This window comes from Ranitomeya imitator, chromosome 4, assembly GCF_032444005.1.
Source record: "Ranitomeya imitator isolate aRanImi1 chromosome 4, aRanImi1.pri, whole genome shotgun sequence".
In the NCBI taxonomy this organism is placed as follows: Eukaryota; Metazoa; Chordata; class Amphibia; order Anura; family Dendrobatidae; genus Ranitomeya; species Ranitomeya imitator.
Genome location: NC_091285.1, coordinates 438,221,732 through 438,243,583, shown reverse-complemented (window position 1 = coordinate 438,243,583; position 21,852 = coordinate 438,221,732). Strand labels below are relative to the sequence as shown.

Below are 21,852 nucleotides of genomic sequence, written 5' to 3'. Positions count from 1 at the left end.
GAATATTTCATTCATTATAAGTTTATGCTTAAAGCATACAACACTGCCCTTCACTTCTCCAAACAAACCTATTTCAACACCCTAATCACCTCACTATACAATAACCCAAAACGTCTCTTTGACACTTTTCATTCCCTACTCAACCCAAGAGTGCAGGCCCCAACCACGGATCTCCGCGCAGACGATCTGGCCAATTATTTCAAAGAAAAAATTGATCATATCTGACAGGAAATTATCTCCCAATCCCTTCATACCATGCACTGTCCTTCCCCCCCCCCCCACTGGTTCTAGCTCACTCTCTGACTTTGAACCAGTCAGAGAAGAAGAGGTAATCAGGCTCCTTGCATCTTGTCGCCCGATCACTTGCACCACTGACCCCATTGCGTCACATCTCCTCCAGTCCCTTTCCGCTGCTGTCACCACTCACCTAAAAAAAAATTCAACCTCTCTCTCTCTCTTCTGGTATCTTTCCCTCCTAATTTAAGCATGCCATCATACATTCATTACTTAAAAAAACATCCCTCGATCAAAACTGCCACTAACTATAGACCTGTCTCTAATCTTCCCTTCATCTCTAAACTCCTGGAACGCCTGGTCCACTCCCATCTTATCCACTATCTCTCAGATAACTCTCTTCTCGACCCTCTACAATCTGGTTTCCGCTCTTTACACTCTACCAAAACGGCTCTTACTAAAGTCTCTAATGGTCTACTAACAGCTAAATCTAATGGTCACTGCTCCCTGCTAATTCTCTTGGATCTCTATGCAGCATTCGACAGTGTGGATAATCAGCTCCTCCTCACTATGCTCTGCTCCATTGGCCTCAAGGACACCATCCTCTCCTGATACACCTCCTATCTCTCTGACCGCTCCTTCACTGTATCTTTTGCTGGCTACTCCTTCTCTCCACTTCTTCTTACTATTGGGTTTCCTCAAGGATCGGATCTAGTCCCCTTCCTCTTCTCTTTGTATACTGCCACGATTGGTCAAACAATCAGTAGATTTTGTTTCCAGTACCATCTCTATGCTGATGACACCCAATTATACATTTCTTCTCAGGATATAATGCCTGCCTTTTTAGAAAACACCAGTAATTGTCTTATCGCTGTCTCAAACAGGTGCTTCCTCCATCTACTAATGTACCTATGCCCGACATTGCCATTTCTGTGTGTGGTTCCACCATTACTCCCCAGCAACATTCCTGCTGTCTTGGGGTCATATTTGATTCAGAGCTTTCATTCACCCCCCACATCCGATCACTGGCTCGCTCTTGTTATCTGCACCTCAAAAATATTTCTAGATTTCGACCATTTCTTACTTTCGACTCTGCAAAAACTCTCACTGTTTCTCTTATTCATTCTCGTCTGGACTATTGTAACTCTCTTCTAATCGGTCTCCCTCTTACCAAACTCTCCCCTCTCCAATCTGTCCTGAATGCTGGAGCCAGGATCATATTCCTCACCAACCGTTATTCCGATGCCTGTACCTTGTGCCAGTCATTGCACTGGTTACCCATCCACTCCAGAATCCAGTACCAACTTATTACCCTCACCCACTAAACACTCCATGGCTCAGCACCACCCTACATCTCCTACTGCACAGGTGCATAGGAAATCCCCACAGTTTTAAGGGTGCCCTAAAATCGCACTTGTTCAGACTGGCCTACCATCTCAAAACATTAACCTAAGTATCCCTGTGTTGCCCATTCAAAAGTTTTACCATAACCAGATTTCTCGCATCATGTTCTCACATGCCTTATGCATTTAATAGCCCTCTGTGTCTTTGCTGTTACATACTTAGGCTGATAACCGCTTCATGCAGCATTACATGAACACCCGATTCTTACACTTTGGCTGGTCCGAACAACGAAAGCAATTGTTACCATCTACCTTTTATGTCTCCAGTTTTCCTCATAGATTGTAAGCTTGCGAGCAGGGCCCTCACTCCTCTTGGCATCTGTTTTGATCTATGTGTTTATAGTTATGCTGTAATGTCTATTGTATGTAGTCCCCCCTAAAATGTAAAGTGCTGCAGAATATGTTGGTGCTATAGAAATAAAATTATTATCATTATTACACCAGATCTGTCCGAAGAAGTCTTTTTGAGCCTGCAGATTCCGATATATGCTACATAAAGGAACGCGCTGATAAAGACAGCAAAATAATAGCTTTTTCCACTAACACTAAACCACTAAATTTTCCATTTTCACAAGGGAAAATAGGAGAAAATGAACCCTAAAATGTATTATGCAAAATCTCCAGAACACAACCAATATCTTAAAGGTGGTTAAAAGCTTCTGTTTGGGCGCACGGCTGAAATGTCTCATTTACAGTGGCTCTGAGGTACCAAAATAGCAGATACCTCCACAACTGACCCTATTTTGGAAACTGAACCACACAGGTGCTTAACAGACCTCTGTAACAGTTGGGTGTGATAATGAACAATTCAATGTTTTCCAGTAAAATGGTAAGAAGTTTGTTATTTGGAGTGTAAATTTTGCTACAATAGATTGCAGAGACCATGTCTCATTTGTAGAGCCCCTAAGGTACCAAAACAGTAGAAATCCCCACAAGTGACCCTATTTTGGAAAGTAGACCCATCAAGGAATTCATCTAGAGGTGACTCCATCTGCCTCATTATAGTGTGGGGTTCTGTCAGAGATTTTGTCTGAATCACGGTTTTGGGGATTTACACAGAAACACTAACGTAAGTGCTCAGTGGAGAGCACAGGGTAAATGTGAACTGAGCCTTATTATGATTTTTGTGAGACAGCATGATCAGCAGTACAAGAATAGTTTGGGTTTTTTTACGCAATTTTTTGAGCAGTATAAGTGAGATCTTTTTATTCGTTGAGTCGGTGCGATTACAGGAATACCAGATTTAAATAATTTTTTTTAATGCTGTGCTATCATCACACACTGAAAATGCTTTTAAAAAAAAAAATTGTATTTTCGATGCCATATTCTGAGAGCCGTAACTTTTTTTTATTTTTTTGGCAGACAAAGCTGTATGAAGGCTAATTTTCCGTGTGACAAATTGAAGATTGTTTGGTACAATTTCGGCATATATAACATTTTTTGTTCGCTTTACATTCAAATCTTTCAGATGCAGAATGTACGAAAAACAGTAATTCAGTTATTGAGATAGAGATATACCGTATATATATATATATATATATATATATATTTATTTTTTTTGCACTGTTCCTTCCCTATGGGGTAAGTCCAGTGGTAAAAACCAGTGTGGGACAATTGATATATTTTTTTAATGCTTTGCTACTTTTACAAACTAAAAACAATATTTTGCAGAAATTAATCTTTTTGCATCGCCATATTCTGAGAGCTTACACTTTTTTTATTGTTTTGCCAAATGAGAGATATCAGGCTTGTTTTTTGCATGATGAATTGGTGTTTTCATTTGTACCATTTTTTTTTACATATGACTTTTTGATTGCTTTTTATTCAATTTTTTGTGTCGGTATGATAAAAAAGGTAAATTTTTGGTGTAATTTTTTTTTTTACTGTGTTTGCCATACAGAAAAAAATAACATGACAGTTTTATTGTTTGGGTCATCATGTATATGACAATACCAATTATGTGTACTTTTTTTGTTATTTTTGTTTTAACACAAAAGCTGCTTTTTTAGCGGCGAAACAGGTTTTCATGATTTCTGTGCACTTTGTGCTTTTATTACTTTTCTCATTTTTTATTTCACGTTATTTTTACTTTTTCATTTAGTCCCACTGTGGGACATGAATATTTTTCACTTTACTCATAGGTCTCACGAACAGCAGTGCATGAGTATTGCAGTGTATGAAACCATCTCTCACTGATGGCCTTTTAGACTCTGCTTATAGCAGTGCATAACGTGCCCCCTTACCCTGATGTCATCAGATCACGTCGGGGTGCGATGGCAACTATCGACACCCATGATGAAGATCGTGGGGGGCAATAGTTTTAAAGAGGGTGTCTTAACTCCCTTTTAAACACCTAGATGCAGATGTCATGTTAGACAGCAGCATTTAAGGAGTTAATCGACCTCAATCGGTTTAAAAACTGGCCGTGGGCGATGCCTCAAGGTGTCAGCTGTCATATACAGCTGTCACCTGCAGGAGATTTGCCTGCTGGGGGCGCTATACACTTAATCCTCAGTGCTGTGAAGAAGTGTTGTGAAAGATTAAGGCCCCTTAACGACCACTGAGAATAGGCATATTGGCGATCATTAAGGGGTTAAGCTGCACAAAACCTCTTTAGGCTAAATTGATCAGGATGTAAATGTTACACTTAATATTTAAAAAATAATCAACAACAAAAATGAAATAAAACCTTCAGATTTATTTTTTTTTACATTTTTCTTTTTTTTTGTTAAACAAACAGTTGTAAATGTGAAGTATTCAGAGTAAGGGGTAAAGTATGGAAAGTGGGTAGTGCTGACACACGGCAAAGTCAATATATGTCAGGAATAGTCCCAGGCCTGCGATATCTCAGCATAAAATGATATCTTACAGTTGCCTGGAGAGCCTGATCAGTGCAAGACCCTCCTCTCCACATTAGAAAGGTCTACCCAGTCACAGAGAGGACCTTAAATCTTCCATATATGAAGCAGGTCACAGATTGCCTCATGTTCTTGGTCCCAGATAGGACAGACTGTTCCCTTTTGCTTTGATTATAATCCTGAGGATATTATCCCTCATCCACTGTACACTTGTGTCCCAATCACTCGCATGATCTCCTTTTGGATTTTGGGGTCCTGAGTGTTGATGTTGGCATCTCCGACTTGGCCATCTTCATACCTTTGATGTAATAATGTAGAAATAGAAAATTTAAAGCTTCACAACTAAAATACACTTCAAGCCTTAAAACATATTTTCAAGTGATTGTTTTTTTTCAGCCACATTCAAAAGAAAAGCCATCCAACAAAGCTTTACAAACAAAATCCCAGATTTTAATTTTAGAAACCAATATATTTTCTTATGACTCAAAAATATTTAAAAGCAGCAGTGGAGGCGTCACCACTTGTCCTGAAACTTGAAAACTTGCAAGTCCACTTTAGCTATTTTCTCTTATCATTGATTTTTAAGAAAAATTGAAAAGAACATTCAATACTGTAAATTAGACTAAGAAATCACTACTTACACAAAAAAGAAGCGTGTGCAGACATGATCAGACACAGGGCACACCCAAATATTCCCATGCTTCTGTAGATCCTTTGATGTTATTACTAAGTAGAGGAAAAAAATCATTTATGGTTAATAAACTTTGCACAACTAATATTTTTGATCATAAGGATTTTGGTAATTTAATTCTCTATATTACCATATATAAAGATTTGTTGAGAAATAAATCAGGACACAACTTTTAGCCTATTTAGTTTTGAAACACAAAACGATTTTCAAGGCTAGACATACAGTCCCTGACAGAAGTTATGTCGCTTATCCATGTTATGTAACTAAAAGCTTATAACCTGACGTTAAATTCATCCATTGGTTGTATAAATTATTCTTTTGAAAGCTGAAACTCTCCGAAATGTGGTATAGGTTAAGAAAATAAATTGGCATCAATACAGAAATATTGATCAGTTAATGAACACAGAATGGTCAGATTTTGATGAGACAACAGTTTTGTCACCTGGTCATATAATGCACCCAATCCTAGTTTACATCCTCACTTGTGCTCGGTAAATGATCGGTTAATTAGTGTGTGTGTATAAAAAGAAACCCAGCACTCCAGACCTTCACTTGAACTGCAACTTGAGCTCTGACAACATGCCAAAAATCCATCTTGCGACCAAAGCCTGGCTTATCAAGAGGCTGAAGACCAGATCCACTGCAGAGGTGGCTGGCACCTTTAATATGTCTCAGCGTCAAGTACAAATAATTAAAAAAAGATTTAAAGAGACTGGAGATGTGTTTGACAAGCCCAGGTCCGGCAGACCCTGCAAGACAACTGCTCAGGAGGAACGTTTGTTGGTTAGAAGATCCAAAACAAGCCCCTCTTCCACTGCAGCAGAGCTCCAACAGGCCTGGTCACCTCAAGTCCCTGTGTTATCTAGAAGAGTTTGTAGGATTCTGTCTCGAAATGGCCTACATGGTCGAATCAGTGCCCAGAAGCCTGAACTAAACAAAAGGCAAATAAAAAACCGTGTGACATTTGCAAAGTCCCATAGCTTGCTAAACAGATGGACGCTGGAAAAGTGGCAAAAGGTGGATTTCTCTGATGGATCTTCAGTAGAATTACACCACAGCGGCCGCAAATACTGCAGGAGACCTACTGGATCTAAAATACACCCAGAAAACAGTTAAATTTGGTGGTGGAAAGATCATGGTCTGGGGTTACATTCAGTATGGGGGTGTGTGAAACATTTGCAAGGTGGAAGGCAATATCAATAGCCTAAAATATCAAGAAGTATTAGCTACCTCTTATATTCCAAATCATAAAAGGGGTAAAATTCTGCATCAGGATGGTGCTCCATCTCATACATACATCTCTACAGCAAAGTTCCTCCACACAAAAAAGATTAAGGTGCTCAAGGACTGGCGAGCCCAGTCACCAGACATGAACATCATTGAGCATGTTTGGGGTAGGATGAAGGAGGAAGCTTGGAAGATAAAACCAAAGAATCTAGATGAACTCTGGGAGGCATGTAAGACTGCATTCTGTGCTATTCCAGATGACTTCATTAATAAATTGTATGAATCATTGTTGAACCGCATGGATGCAGTCCTTCAAGCTCATGGAGGTGACACAAAATATTAAATATGACTCTAATAGAACCACAACATCATTCACCAATGTTCTGCAACATATATTTGTATTTTAAGTTAATTATTTGTTTGAATATCAAATTACTTTCTGTGGGCGACAAAACTTTTGTCTTGCCAAAATCTGACCATTCTGTGTCCATTAACTGATCAATATTTCTGCATTGATGCCAATTTATTTTCTTAACCTAAACAAATGGATAAATTTAACGGCAGGTTATAAGCTTTTATTTACATAACATGGATAAGAGACATAACTTCGGTCAGGGACTGTATATGATGACTCCATATGGCACTCCACAGACGTACTCTCCCCTAGAAGCAGTGGTTCTAGGTAAGAATACCCACTATTGTAGTAGTATGGCAACATGGCCAAAAAACAGCAAGATTTTTTTTTCTTATCTTCTGTATAGATCTGAAAGGAAAAACTTTGTATTCCTCTTTAATACCAAGGTAGAGAATGGGCTCCTGGTATGCTCATGTGTATAGAGCCTGTATGTACAGAGTGGGCCATTTATATGGATACACCTAAATAAAATGGGAATGGTTGGTGATATCAACTTCCTGTTTGTGGCACATTAGTATATGGTAGGGGGGAAACTTTTCAAGATGGGTGGTGAGGTGACCATTTTAAAGTCGGCCTTTGGATCCAACTTTTTTTTTTTCAATGGGAAGAGAGTCATGTGACACAAACTTATTGAGAATTTCACAAGAAAAACAAAGGTGTGCTTGTTTTTAATGTAACTTTATTCTTTCATGAGTTATTTACAAGTTTATGACCACTTATAAGATGTGTTCAAAATGCTGCCCATTGTGTTGGATTGTCAATGCAACCCTCTTCTCCCACTCTTGACACACTGATAACAACACCACAGAAGAAATGCAAGCACAGATTTCCAGTATCCGTTGTTTCAGATACTGCACATCTCGTATCTTCACAGCATAGAGCTTTGCCTTCAGATGACCCCAAAGATAAAAGTCTAAGGGTCAGATCGGGAGACCTTGGTGGCCATTCAACTGGCCCACGACGACCAATCCTCTTTCCAGGAAACTGTTCATGTAGGAATGCTCAGACCTGACACCCATAACTGATGGAATGGTGTGGTATATGGGGTACAAAGATAGTGGGGCCATTCTTCATCAGTGGAAACTTCAATGCCACTGTATGTCTGAAATTGCTACATGATGATGTGTTGCCCTCTTTATGCACTGAAGTTGGTGCATTCCCTGAGTTTTTCCAGCAAGATGGTGCACCACCACATTATGGGTGTTAGGTCCGAGCATTCCTACAAGGAATCTGACCCCCTTAGATTAGCATTTCTTCTGCGGTGTTGCTATCAGTGTGTCAAAAGTGGGAGAAGAGGGTTGCATTGACAATCTTAACACAATGGGCAGCACTTTGAACACATTTTATAAGTGGTCATAAACTTGTAAATAACTCATAAAAGAATAAAGTTATGTTAAAACCAAGCACGTCTTTATTTTTCTTGTGAAATTCTCAATATGTTTGATGTGTCACATGACCCTCTTCCCATTGGAAAAAATAAAAAAAATATACAGTACAGACCAAAAGTTTGGACACACCTTCTCATTTAAAATTTTTTCTGTATTTTCATGACTATGAAAATTGTACCTTCACACTGAAGGCATCAAAACTATGAATTAACACATGTGGAATTATATACTTAACAAAAAAGTGTGAAACAACTGAAATTATGTCTTATATTCTAGGTTCTTCAAAGTAGCAACCTTTTGCTTTGATGACTGCTTTCACACTCTTGGCATTCTCTTGATGAGCTTCAAGAGGTAGTCATCGGGAATGGTCTTCCAACAATCTTGAAGGCGTCCCCAGAGATGCTTAGCACTTGTTGGCCCTTTTGCCTTCACTCTGCTGTCCAGCTCACCCCAAACCATCTCGATTGGGTTCAGGTCTGGTGACTGTGGGGGCCAGGTCATCTGGCGTAGCACCCCATCACTTTCCTTCTTGGTCAAATAGCCCTTACACAGCCTGAAGGTGTGTTTAGGGTCATTGTCCTGTTGAAAAATAAATGATGGTCCAACTAAACACAAACCGGATAGAATAGCATGCCACTGCAAGATGCTGTGGTAGCCATGCTGGTTCAGTATGCCTTCAATTTTGAATAAATCCCTAACAGTGTCACCAGCAAAGCACCCCCACACCATCACACCTCCTCCTCCATGCTTCACGGAGGGAACCAGGCATGTAGAGTCCATCCGTTCACCTTTTCTGAGTTGCACAAAGACACGGTGGTTGAAACCAAAGATCTTAAATTTGGACTCATCAGACCAAAGCACAGATTTCCACTGGACTAATGTCCATTCCTTGCGTTCTTTAGCCCAAACAAGTCTCTTCTGCTTGTTGCCTGTCCTTAGCAGTGGTTTCCTAGCAGCTATTTTACCATGAAGGCCTGCTGCACAAAGTCTCCTCTTAACAGTTGTTGTAGTGATGTGTCTGCTGCTAGAACTCTGTGTGGCATTAACCTGGTCTCTAATCTGAGCTGCTGTTAACCTGCGATTTCTGAGGCTGGTGACTCGGATAAACTTATCCTCAGAAGCAGAGGTGACTCTTGGTCTTCCTTTCCTGGGGCAGTCCTCATGTGAGCCAGTTTCTTTGTATTGCTTGATGGTTTTTGCCACTGCACTTGGGGACACTTTCAAAGTTTTCCCAATTTTTCGGACTGACTGACCTTCATTTCTAAAGTAATGATGGTCACTCGTTTTTCTTTACTTAGCTACTTTTTTCTTGCCATAATACGAATTCTAACAGTCTATTCAGTAGGACTATCAGCTGTGTATCCACCAGACTTCTGTACAACACAATTGATGGTCCCAACCACATTTATAAGGCAAGAAATCCCACTTATTAAACCTGACAGGGCACATCTGTGAAGTGAATACCATTCCCAGTGACTACCTCTTGAAGCTCATCAAGAGAATGCCAAGAGTATGCAAAGCAGTCATCAAAGCAAAAGGTGGCTACTTTGAAGAACCTAGAATATAAGACATAATTTCAGTTGTTCCACACTTTTTTGTTAAGTATATAATTCCACATGTTTTAATTCATAGTTTTGATGCCTTCAGTGTGAATGTACAATTTTCATAGTCATGAAAATACAGAAAAATCTTTAAATGAGAAGGTGTGTCCAAACTTTTGGTCTGTACTGTACATACCTGACGGATATATTGTATATGTGCAAAGTGGACTGTACTATGTGCTGTTTTGTGGAGTATGAGCTATGATTACGGATGGTTTATGTGATATTATATAGCAAGATTGCCATGCTCAGGCGTGTACTACGGAGAACAGAGAATGAACTTCAATCCAATATTGCGGCCAGCATGCAGCCAGCGGGTAAGGAAAGGGTGAATCAAACACCCGAAAACTCGGCCCATATGACCCAAAACCAGTCCCGCCAAATTCAGGTGACAGGTTCCCTTTAAGCTAGCAGTCTGGGGGAAATCAAAGTTGAGACAAGCGGAGAAACCATGCCAATGTTCTGTACTGTCAATCTTCAGGGCGCTCCTGAAAATGTATCTTGAGACAACCCCTTTAATTAAATCTGTAAGGGAACCATTTCAGCTTCTTCAGAAGATCACAACATTATATAGTGAAATTATTTATTACCTTCACACAGTGCAATACAATTGAGATTCCGACTCTGCAAGAAACGAGACTGGAGACATCGAGTCTAATAGAAAGGGATGACAAGAAAAAAATCATTGATAGGACAAAATAGTTTGGAAAGGTTAATAAAAAAGTATGTTATTGTTCACCTTTGAAACATATTTTATATTTTATGTATAGCTATAATTTATATACAAATTAGACTATATACTCTAATACTGAATATTATAACTACTTCACATTCATTACCTTACATGGATCTTGAGCTTCAGTTTGTATCATACTCAAAGAAGAATTCAAAGTTCTGCTTGTTGTTACTGAAAACTGATGACAAGCTTATTAAAAAAAATATAAAGTAGCTCCCATATCACAGATATGGATATTGCAGTACTGTGCCTATATTAGATTACTGTACAGAGCAAAATCTATAACTTTAAGAATTCTAGACACCTCAATAAGCATTGCTCACACACTGAGCTAATGAAGCCTGCACACATGGCATTCATGCTGTGGAGGCAATCTATGCATCTTATATTGGACTCATAACAAGCGTGGCCCAGAACATATTATTTTTTATACAACCCCTGGCAAAAATTATGGAATCACCGGCCTTGCAGGATGTTCATTTAGTTGTTTAATTTTGTAGAAAAAAAGCAGATCACAGACATGGCACAAAATTAAAGTCATTTCAATGGCAACTTTCTGGCTTTAAGAAACACTAAAAGAAATCAAGAACAAAAAATGTGGTAGTCAGTAATGGTTACTTTTTTTAACCAAGCATAGGGGAAAAATTATGGAATCATTCAATTCTGAGGAAAAAAAATATGGAATTATGTAAAAACAAACAAACAAAAAAACACTCCAAAACATCACTAGTATTTTGTTGCACCACCTCTGGCTTTTATAACAGCTTGCAGTCTCTGAGGCATGGACTTAATGAGTGTCAAACAGTACTCTTCATCAATCTGGCTCCAATTGTCATGGACCATTTTCTTCAACTTCCACCAAAGATTTTCAATTGGATTGTGATCCGGACTACTTGCAGGCCATGACATTGACCTTATGTGTCTTTTTTCATGGAATGTTTTCACAGTTTTTGCTCTAATTATGATTCCATAATATTTGCCAGGGGTTGTAGGTATGTAAGTCTGCACAAGATATTATATTCTTTATAAGCTGCAAAAAAAAAAAGTTAAGCATAGGAATTTGTAAACTTTCTGTTTATTAAGAATGGTAGTGTTTGGATAAATTATATTTTAATTACAGAATGATAGACCCAATAACTCGAGAATCTTCTTTATCCACAAAATGTATACCTTGTATGCAGAAATAGCGCTTATCTTGAAATGGTGTTTCCATCATTAAGTAAAGAGTACAAAGTGCAAAACAAGGCAGTTTCTTGAAAGCCCTCTACAACATAAGAACATTGACCTGTTTCCCAGTTCCCTAAACGAGAAGGTACTGGGGTCAAAGACCGGTGGTCAAAGTGTAGTGAGACCCATTTGTGCTCTGGGCATTTGCATTCACTGCTGCCCATGTATTCCCTGGAGCATAGTGCCTCTGCTTGTTTCCCCCAGAAGGGGTAGTAAGATTGCAGAGAGGGGAGAGCTATTGTTAAGGAAAGACCCACATATATTTAGACCCCCTATGAGGTACAGACATAAGGGTAGCACATTCTAAAGAATCTTCATGACATATAAACATGGAAATGTGTATACACAGTGAATTAGAAAAAAACAATTATTAAGGTGTATGTTGTTATTAATGTCTGGACATCCAGACATATGTACATTATATGCTTGTATATAGTACCCTGACTGGATGATTTTATCTTCTGCCATCTACATCAGTAAAGCAGTATGTGTGTTTTTACATCATTGCTAGCTGGTTTAAAGCAGAGCTCAAGTCCCCTGCAGTCTTTCTCAATGGAGCATGTAATTACTAGGCAGTGCAGAGCTCAGCCGTGTTCGTTGCCTGTTGCTGACAGCTCAGCAGGAGACTTGAGCTCTGCTAGAAACCAGCTTAACAGAGCAATGATGTAAAAACATAGGCAGCTATGCTGATGTAGATGGCAGATGTTAAAATCTATCATACAGTGAGCTTTACAAGAGCATAGAAAGCCCAGAAGCAAATGGTGAATTCTACACTTAGATTAGCTTGATGATAACTCATCAAGAGGTGGGGTTAGTCAGGAACACACAGGATAGGGAAGGAGGGGAGTGCAGCACTGAGGAGATGCAAGGTGCTGCTGGGAAATGTCATTTTCAGCAGTGTGAGAATAGGACTGCCCATTCAACTATAGGAAGCTGAATGCACTGAGGGGCAGATGGAGATTAAAAAAAAATGGACGAATACATCAAAGAAACTTCATGTTGTGATTAGTCTGTTTATAAACAATAAGTAGGTATTCACTGTGCTTTGTGAAAAACAATACGATTGTAGGAATAATCCTTTAAGGTGATAATTCAGCACTTGTGAATAACATTTTCACATGTTACCTGAGGAATAGTGTTCATTCGATTATATCTTTGTACCAGCTCATCCTTTGATGGCATTCGATGTTGCCCCTTCCCCATACCTGCATAAAATACATAAAGTAACTATTTTCTGGAAACGTAACCAAATATACTGGTCAGCGGCTGTTACTCAAATAATAGAGCAAGCATTATTTTTGCTTTCCTGCCAAGTCCCAATTATTTGCTTACCACAAATTCAATAACTTTTTAGTCAAATACGTGCAGTCATTTTTGTATTTCATGGTTTTACAGTGGAGGAAATAAGTATTTGATCCCTTGTTGATTTTGTAAGTTTGGCCACTGACAAAGACATGAAGAGTCTATAATTTTAAGAGTAGGTTAATTTTAACATTAAGAGATAGAATATCAAAAATAAAATCCAGAAAATCACATTGTATAAATTTATTTACATTTTGCAGTGTGAAATAAGGCAAACAAGATTTAATACTTGGTGGCAAAACCCTTGTTGGCAAGCACAACAGTCAGACGTTGTTTGTAGTTGATGATGAGGATTGCACACGTCAGGAGGAATTTTGGTCCACTCCTCTTTTTGCAGATCATCTCTAAATCATTAAGATTTTGAGGTTGTCGCTTGGCAACTCGGAGCTTCAGCTCCCTCTGTAAGTTTTCTGAAGACTGACTAAGCCACTCCATGACCTTAATGTGCTTCTTTTTGAGCCACTCCTTTGTTGCCATGGATGTATGTTTTGGGACATTGTCTTGCTGGAAGACCCAGCCACGACCCATTTATAATGTCCTGGCTAAGGAAAGGAGGATGTCACTCAGGATTTTATAGTAAATCGCTCCATCCATTCTCCCATTGATGTAGTGAAGTAGTCCTGTGCTCTTAGCAGAGAAACACTCCCAAAACATAATGTATCCATCTCCATGCTTGACAGTGGGGATGGTGTTCTTTGGGTCATAGGCAGCATTTCTCTTCCTCAAAGAAAGCAAGTTGAGTTAATGCCAAAGACCTCAATTTTTATCTCATCTGACCACAGCACCTTCTCCCAGTCACTCACAGAATCAACCAGGTGGTCATTGGTAAACTTCAGATGGGCCTGCATATGTGCCTTCTTGAACAGGGGGACCTTGCGGCCACTGCATGATTTTAAACATTTACGGTGTAATGTGTTACCAATGGTTTTCTTGGTGACTGTGGTCCCAGCTGCCTTGAGATCATTAACAAGTTCCCCCGTGTAGTTTAAGGCTGATCTCTCACCTTCCTCATGATCAAGGATTGATGTCGATTGACAGTCATTTTGTATTTCTTCCGTTTTCTCACTATTGCACCAACAGTTGTCTCCTTCTCACCCAGCGTCTTACTTATGGTTTTGTAGCCCATTCCAGCTTTGTGCAGGTCTATGATCTTGTCCCTGACATCCTTATAAAGTTTATTGGTCTTACCCATGTTGTAGAGGTTAGACTCTGACTGATTAATTGAGTCTGTGGACAGGAGGCTTTTATAAAGGTAACTATATGAGACAGCTATCTTTAATGCAGGTAACGAGTTGATTAAGAGCGTCTAACCGGTCTGTAGGAGCCAGAACTCTTAATGGTTGGTAGGGGGATCAAATACTTATTTCTCACTGCAAAATGCAAATACATTTATATAATTTATACAATGTGATTTTCTGGATTTTATTTTTGATATTCTATCTCTCAATGTTAAAATTAACCTACCCTTAAAATTATAGACTGTTCATGTCTTTGTCAGTGGGCAAAGTTACAAAATTAACAAGGGATCAAATACTTATTTCTCCCATTGTAAATATGAACATAGTAGAAAAAAAATAGATAAATACAACCTCAGATGTACCACAACACATGACAATTTACATTGTGATATTATTAATTTACCAAAAACTGGGCTAAAATGCAGAAGCAATGTGCGAAAAATTATGTACACCCCATGAATTAAGCTTGTAGAGCCACTGTTAGCAACAATAACTTTAAGCCACAATTTTCGTTATGACTTTATCAGTCTCTAACAATGTTCTAAAGGGATTTTGGCCTCCTATTTACGGTAATTGGAAATGTCCTTTTAAATCTTCCCAGATTGATGACCCTCAAAATTGCTTCTCTTAGATCATTGTTCAGATCTTTCCTGCTTGGCATTGTGTAAACACAAGCCTGAATTATCTAAACCAGCAAAGTGTTAAAAACTTCTGCTTTTACAGATGTGGCCACACATGATGTGAACATTTAATCAGGGCATTTCATTAGCAGCTGGTTGGTACTCACCCTTTTAATTCAATCGGAAGTATTAAGCATGTACTTAATTAATTTTTCACACATTTTGGCCTAGTTTTTGTTAAATAAATAATGACAAGGTGTAATTTGTCAAATGTTGCTGCTCATCTGAGGTTATGTTTATGTCCTGATCCTTAAAACCATAAGATTAAAAGAATCTGTACATTTAAATTACTGTGTACATACCTGGTACCCCATTTTTTCTACTACCTACCTGAGTATCCAAATGAAATACTGGAGATGGGACTAAGGTATATTCCTTTCCCATACGCTGCTCCGTGCAACTGTAAATACATCCCAATGACATGTCGGTAATATCTTACACACATGTGAGTACGGAGTACAGCATGTAACTCATCTTCTGACTCATATGTTGTTGAATATTTGAGGAAATGAAGAAAACAATGACTATTACTAGAATTATTTTATGGTAGAAAACTCATTGTTGTCACCCAAATATCCTCTCTCATGATATAACATACACTAGGTCAAGAAGTATAGTTGATGACTTGCTTCTACAGTTTAAAGGGAACCTGTTCAGCTCTTCCTGGTGCCGCTCCAGTTCCGTACCGCCATCTTGTGACTACAACATCTGACTAACCAGAAGTCCGAGGTAACGATCACAAACTCTCAAGGCAAGTCTATGAGGGCCTCATTCTGACTCTATTAACACTTCTATTTTTTTTTAAGCATGGTTAGTTTGTAGCATTTTTCCCAGACCTGCCTAAACCTTTTGAACAGTACTATATATATATTTTTTTTTAATTTAAAGATGAACTTACTTGCAGTTTGGTGTACGATGCATTAACCAGTCCATTCCGCAGAATAGAATGCCAGTTCTCAATATGAGAGCCGCTGATTGGAAGAAAGACAAAACAGTCAACTGTGGCAATGAACTGACAAGAGGCATCATACATGCAGAGAATTAAGACTAGGAATCAATCTGGGCTAGAGTCGCCATTAGGAAGCTACACTGCAGATTTTGTCATTTTTTACCATTTTAACGCAGCATATTGTGCTATCCCAATGGATATCCTAACACAAATCCATCTTGTAATAATGGAATAAAATAGTAGAACGGAATAACAGGATTCAAAACTCTTACTGCTAAAACATCTTTCCATTGAACACTTTCCTCTTATATATCAATCTTGGGCACTTGAATGCTCTCTTAATGGTTTCCATTGAAAATGAACCCATACAAACTATGACAAATTAATTTCCAGACAAATCCTAATGAAATCCTGAAATCGGCCTCAACACAGCCAGCCCATCAATGGTACCTATATCCCGTATTCAAGGGTGCACTTGGATGCTTAGGTCACATATGCACTGTGTAACGAGGTGAATAAATCTCTATTGTTAATTTTTTTGTAACTTTTATTAATAATACTAAATAATAAATATTTAATAATATTAAAAGAAAAAGGAAATAAACTTGGAAATTCCTATCCAACAAATACACTGCTAAAAAAAAATAAAGGGGACACTTAAACAACAGAATATAACTCCCAAGTAAATCAAACTTCTGTGAAATCAAACTGTCCACTTAGGAAGCAACACTGTTTGACAATCAATTTCACATGCTGTTGTGCAAATGGAATAGAAAACAGATGGGAATTATTGGCAATTATCAAGACACACTCAATAAAGGAGTGGTTCTGCAGGTGGGGACCACAGACCACATCTCAGTACCAATGCTTTCTGGCTGATGTTTTGGTCACTTTTGAATGTTGGTTGTGCTTTCACACTCGTGGTAGCATGACACGGACTCCACAACCCACACAGGTGGCTCAAGTAGTGCAGCTCATCCAGGATGGCACATCAATGCGAGTTGTGGCAAGAAGGTTTGCTGTGTCTGTCAGCGTAGTGTACAGAGGCTGGAGGCGCTACCAGGAGACAGGCCAGTACACCATTAGACGTGGAGGGGGCTATAGGAGGGCAACAACCCAGCAGCAGGACCACTACCTCAGCCTTTGTGCAAGGAGGAACAGGAGGAGCACTGCCAGAGCCCTGCAAAATTACCTCCAGCAGGCCACAAATGTGCATGTGTCTGCACAAACGGTTATAAACCGACTCCATGAGGATGGGCTGAGTGCCCAACGTCCACAGACGGGGGTTGTGCTCACAGCCCAACACCGTGCAGGATACTTGGAATTTGCCACAGAACACCAGGATTGGCAAATTCGCCACTAGTGCCCTGTGCTCTTCACAGATAAAAGCAGGTTCACACTGAGCACATGTGACAGATGTGATGTGAGTCTGGAGATGCCGTGGAGAGCGATCTGCTGCCTGCAACATCCTTCAGCATGACCAGTTTGGCAGTGGGTCAGTAATGGTGTGGGGTGGCATTTCTTTTAGGGCCGCACAGCTCTCCATGTGCTCTCCAGAGGTAGCCTGACTGCCATTAGGTACCGAGATGAGATCCTGAGACCCCTTGTGAGACCATATGCTGGTGTAGTTGGCCCTGGGATCCTCCTAATGCAGTTCAATGCCAGACCTCATGTGGCTGGAGTGTCAGCAGTTCCTGCAAGATGAAGGCATTGAAGATATGGACTGGCCCACCCGTTCCCCAGGCCTGAATCCGATGGAACACATTTGGGACATCATGTCTCGCACCATCCACCAACATCATGTTGCACCACAGACTGTCCAGCTGTTGGTGGATGCTTTAGTCCAGGTCTGGGAGAAGATCCCTCAAGAGACCATCCGCCTCATCAGGAGCATGCCCAGGCGTTGTATGGAGGTCATACAGGCATGTGGAGGCGACACACACTACTGAGCATCATTTCCTTGTCTTGAGGCATTTCCACTGAAGTTGGATCAGCCTGTAACTTCATTTTTCACTTTGATTTTGAGCATCATTCCAACTCAAGACCTCCGTGGGATATTAGTTGTGATTTACGTTGATAATTTTTAGGTTTTATTGTTTTCAACTAGTGATGAGCGAATATACTCGAGATTTGCCGAGCACGCTCAGGTGACCACCGAGTATTTTTTTAGTGCTCGGAGATTTAGTTTTCATCGCCGCAGCTGAATGATTTACATCTGTTAGCCAGCATAAGTACATGTGGGGGTTGCCTGGTTGCTAGGGAATCACCACATGTACTTATGTTGGCTAACAGATGTAAATCATTCAGCTGAGGTGAGGAAAACTAAATCTCCGAGCACTAAAAAATACTCGGAGGTCACCCGAGCGTGCTCGGGAGATTTCGAGTAACGAGTATATTCGCTCATCACTATTCTCAACACATTCCACTATGTAATGAATAAAGATTTACAACTAGAATATTTCATTCAGTGATATCTAGGATGTGAGATTTTAGTATTCCCTTTATTTTTTTTGAGCAGTGTATATATGCATATATCTATGTGGTGACCAAATAATATCCAATTACCGTAATACATCACATAGAAAACAGGATTGAAAACAATAAATCTACAATGGCAGTGTACCTGAAAAAAGAGAACAGAGCATCAAACAATAAGGAGCAAAAGTCTGGTCCTGCCCAATATATAGTCAGGTGTATATATAACCCCCAATATTCATAAGTGCTCAAACAACTGCACAATATATGTTGTATGGAGAAAGTGTCCGAGCAGATAATAAAGTGCAAATTGTGCTAAACACAACCAGTGGCACAACTACAAAGTTATGGGCCCCGGTGCGAACTTTCAAATGGGCCTCCCCCATGCCAAAATATTTTCCACCCAAATTCACATTTTCCCTATTCATTTTCAACACTATAGCTTTGTTGCAAAGTTGTATAGTCTGACCTCAGTGGCGTATCTATCCGGTGCCCCATCCTGGTATATTTGTCTCCCGTACTGCCGTTGTTCTGTAATATATTAACACAGTTTTATAAAGAGTAGGGCAAAAACGTCTGCTCACAAAATCTATATGCACATCCTCAATTTAGCGTATAGAGGTAAGACGATAAATTGCAAAGCATAAAAGATAAAAAAATTAATCTTTATTATTATTTGAAAAATAAAAGGCTATAAAATTTTATTTAATCAAGATTCAGGAACAAGAAAAGAGTACGGGAGCATGGAATCACAAGGTAAGTACCAACAATCATGTGCACATAGAGTACTCAATAAACTCAAGTGAGATAGAAAAAAAACTTCATTAACAATGATAAGTTATATATCAGATGGCAATAATTACCGTACATACTCGAGTATAAGCCGAGATTTTCAGCCCATTTTTGGGGCTGAAAGTCCCCCTCTCACATGGTACCACCCATTACAGTAATGAATATCCCATAGAGGTGGAGCCGCATATTCATTACTGTAATGAGCGGTAACGGTGACCGCTCAGTACAGGAAGAAGCTGCCGAGGAACCAGGGACTGCACCGCGCCAGGAGCAGGTGAGTATAATGGGGAGGGGGAGCACTGCGCGATATTCACCTGCTCCCCATTCCGGTGCCGCTCTGTCTTCAGCGTCTTCTGCAGTGACGCTCAGGTCAGAGGGCGCGGTGACGTAGTTAGTGCGCCCCCTCTGCCTGAACATCAGTGCTGAAGACGTGGAAGATGGAGCGGCGCCGGAACGAAGTCAGGTGAATATTGAAAGTGCCGGGGGCCTGAGCGATGGAGAGGTGAGTATGTGATTTTTTTTTTTATCGCAGCAACAGAAAATGGGGCAAGTGTCTGTATGGAGCATCTTATGGGGCCATAACGTTTGTGCAGCACTACATGGGGCAAGTGTCTGTATGGGGCCATAATCAACGTTTGTGCAGCACTATATGGGGCCATAATCAACGTTTGTGCAGCACTATATGGGGCAAGTGTCTGTATGGAGCATCTATGGGGCCATAACATTTGTGCAGCACTATATGGGGCAAATGTCTGTATGGGGCCATAATTAACATTTGTGCAGTACTGTATGGGGCAAATATCTTTATGGAGCATCTTATGGGGCCATAATCAACATTTGTACAGAATTATATTGGGCAAATGTGTCTATGGAGCATCTTATGGGGCCATTATTAACCTTTATGCAGGATTATATGGGGCATATTTTAATATGAAGCTTCTTATGGCGCCATCATAAACTTTCTGGAGCATTATATGGGGCTCCTGATTCAATATGGATATTCAAAAACACTTAACCTACTGATGTCTCAATTAATTTTACTTTTATTGGTATCTATTTTTACTTTTGACATTTACCGGTAGCTGCTGCATTTCCCACCCTAGGCTTATACTCGAATCATTAAGTTTTCCCAGTTTTTTGTGGCAAAATTAGGGGGGTCGGCTTATACTCGGGTCGGCTTATACTCGAGTATATACGGTAATACCAATTCATAAATAAAGCTCTCATCCCGACAGCTCAATGGAAGAAGCATTTTAGGAAACCACGCTGTCGGGGTGAGAGCATGTGGCAGCTGGAATGTTTGCACCCAGCACTTTATAGGTACTCTTTTCCATTTACCTTCATATATTTAACTTGTTTTTGATGTATATTGACTTCTGGCAAAACTCTTCATTATAAGATATACACTGGCCTGTTTTGTTTAGACATTTGTCACTTGTTTATATAGATTTGATTATATCAACTTGGAATGCTATCAATTCATGATGAATGTTTACATCATGCACTATGCACTTTACTTATGAATTGGTATTAATTATTGCCATCTAATATATAACTTATCATTTTTAATGAAGGCTTTTTCTATCTCACTTGGGTTTAATGAGTACTCTATGTGCACATGATTGTTGGTACTTACCTTGTGATTCCATGCTCCCGTACTCTTTTCTTGTTCCTGAAGCTTGATTAAATATCATTTTATAACCTTTTATTTTTTAAATAATAATGAAGATTCATTTTTTAATCTTTTATGCTTTAAATTTATCGTCTTATCTCTATACACAAAATTGAGGATGTGCATATAGATTTCGGTGCTCTGTAATGTATAAAAGAAAATAAACCATTATACTCATCAGAGGCTTACAAAGAAGTCATGGGGATCCATATAAGAAGTATAATGCACCCCCATAGTCCTCCATAAAATATTATGAGTGTTGTGGGTACCTATCTGGCATTTGCAAGTATTTCCAGATGACCAGTCCGATGTTGATTGGAATGGAGCGGCGGTCATTGAATGGAGTGGCGGTCGGTGAATGGAGTGGTGGCCTCTCGTGCGCTACCGCTATAGCAATGTCTATGGGACTGAAAGAGGTAACCAATCACTCTTCTGTATGGGCTGCCCTGTGTATGAGGACCCCTAGTCTAGAGATCGGTTGGAACCTTGCAATCCCACAAATGTCACTGTGTGGAGGGGAGATACAGGTTACCATGGTCCCACCTTATTGAAACATCCAAAAGAGAATGAGTTTCAATAATTCATCCTCAGCCCAAGTGAGAAAGGTGGTGACGGTGGAAAAAGGAACCCAGAACTCATCACCTACCACAAGACCAGGGCCGGTTTTAGGCAAAATGGGGCCCTAGGCAAAAGTTTAAAATGGGGCCCCAAATGCTAACATATTGCACATCACACAGAAGCATTTCTGCTGTATTTAGGTGTGCTGTGTTCAGGCCGCTAAATGAGTGTGATCGACAATATTGAAGTCGTTCGCTTGTTTCCCGACCACTTAACACCAACTGAGAAAGAATGATGGGAACATAAAAACCACTATTAGATCAATCTGTCCCTATACAGTATCATG

At 39.7% G+C, this 21,852-nt stretch overlaps 1 protein-coding gene across 4 annotated transcripts in view; it reads right to left on the bottom strand.

The window, feature by feature from the left end:
- Positions 1-4,315: 4,315 nt before the first annotated feature.
- Positions 4,316-21,852, bottom strand: part of PARP6 (poly(ADP-ribose) polymerase family member 6) — a 115,986-nt gene continuing 98,449 nt past the window's right edge. For 2 of the 4 annotated variants that reach the window (XM_069765619.1, XM_069765620.1), the window contains exons 18-24: positions 15,959-16,031; positions 15,391-15,460; positions 12,906-12,985; positions 10,657-10,731; positions 10,408-10,471; positions 5,137-5,221; positions 4,316-4,793 (exon numbers count right to left, since the gene is read on the bottom strand). In XM_069765619.1, coding sequence (XP_069621720.1) covers positions 4,691-4,793; positions 5,137-5,221; positions 10,408-10,471; positions 10,657-10,731; positions 12,906-12,985; positions 15,391-15,460; positions 15,959-16,031 — 550 coding nt within the window. In that variant the 3' untranslated portion in view covers positions 4,316-4,690. The remainder of the gene's footprint in view (positions 4,794-5,136; positions 5,222-10,407; positions 10,472-10,656; positions 10,732-12,905; positions 12,986-15,390; positions 15,461-15,958; positions 16,032-21,852) is intronic. The other 2 variants (XM_069765621.1, XM_069765622.1) reach the window with 1 other exon arrangement.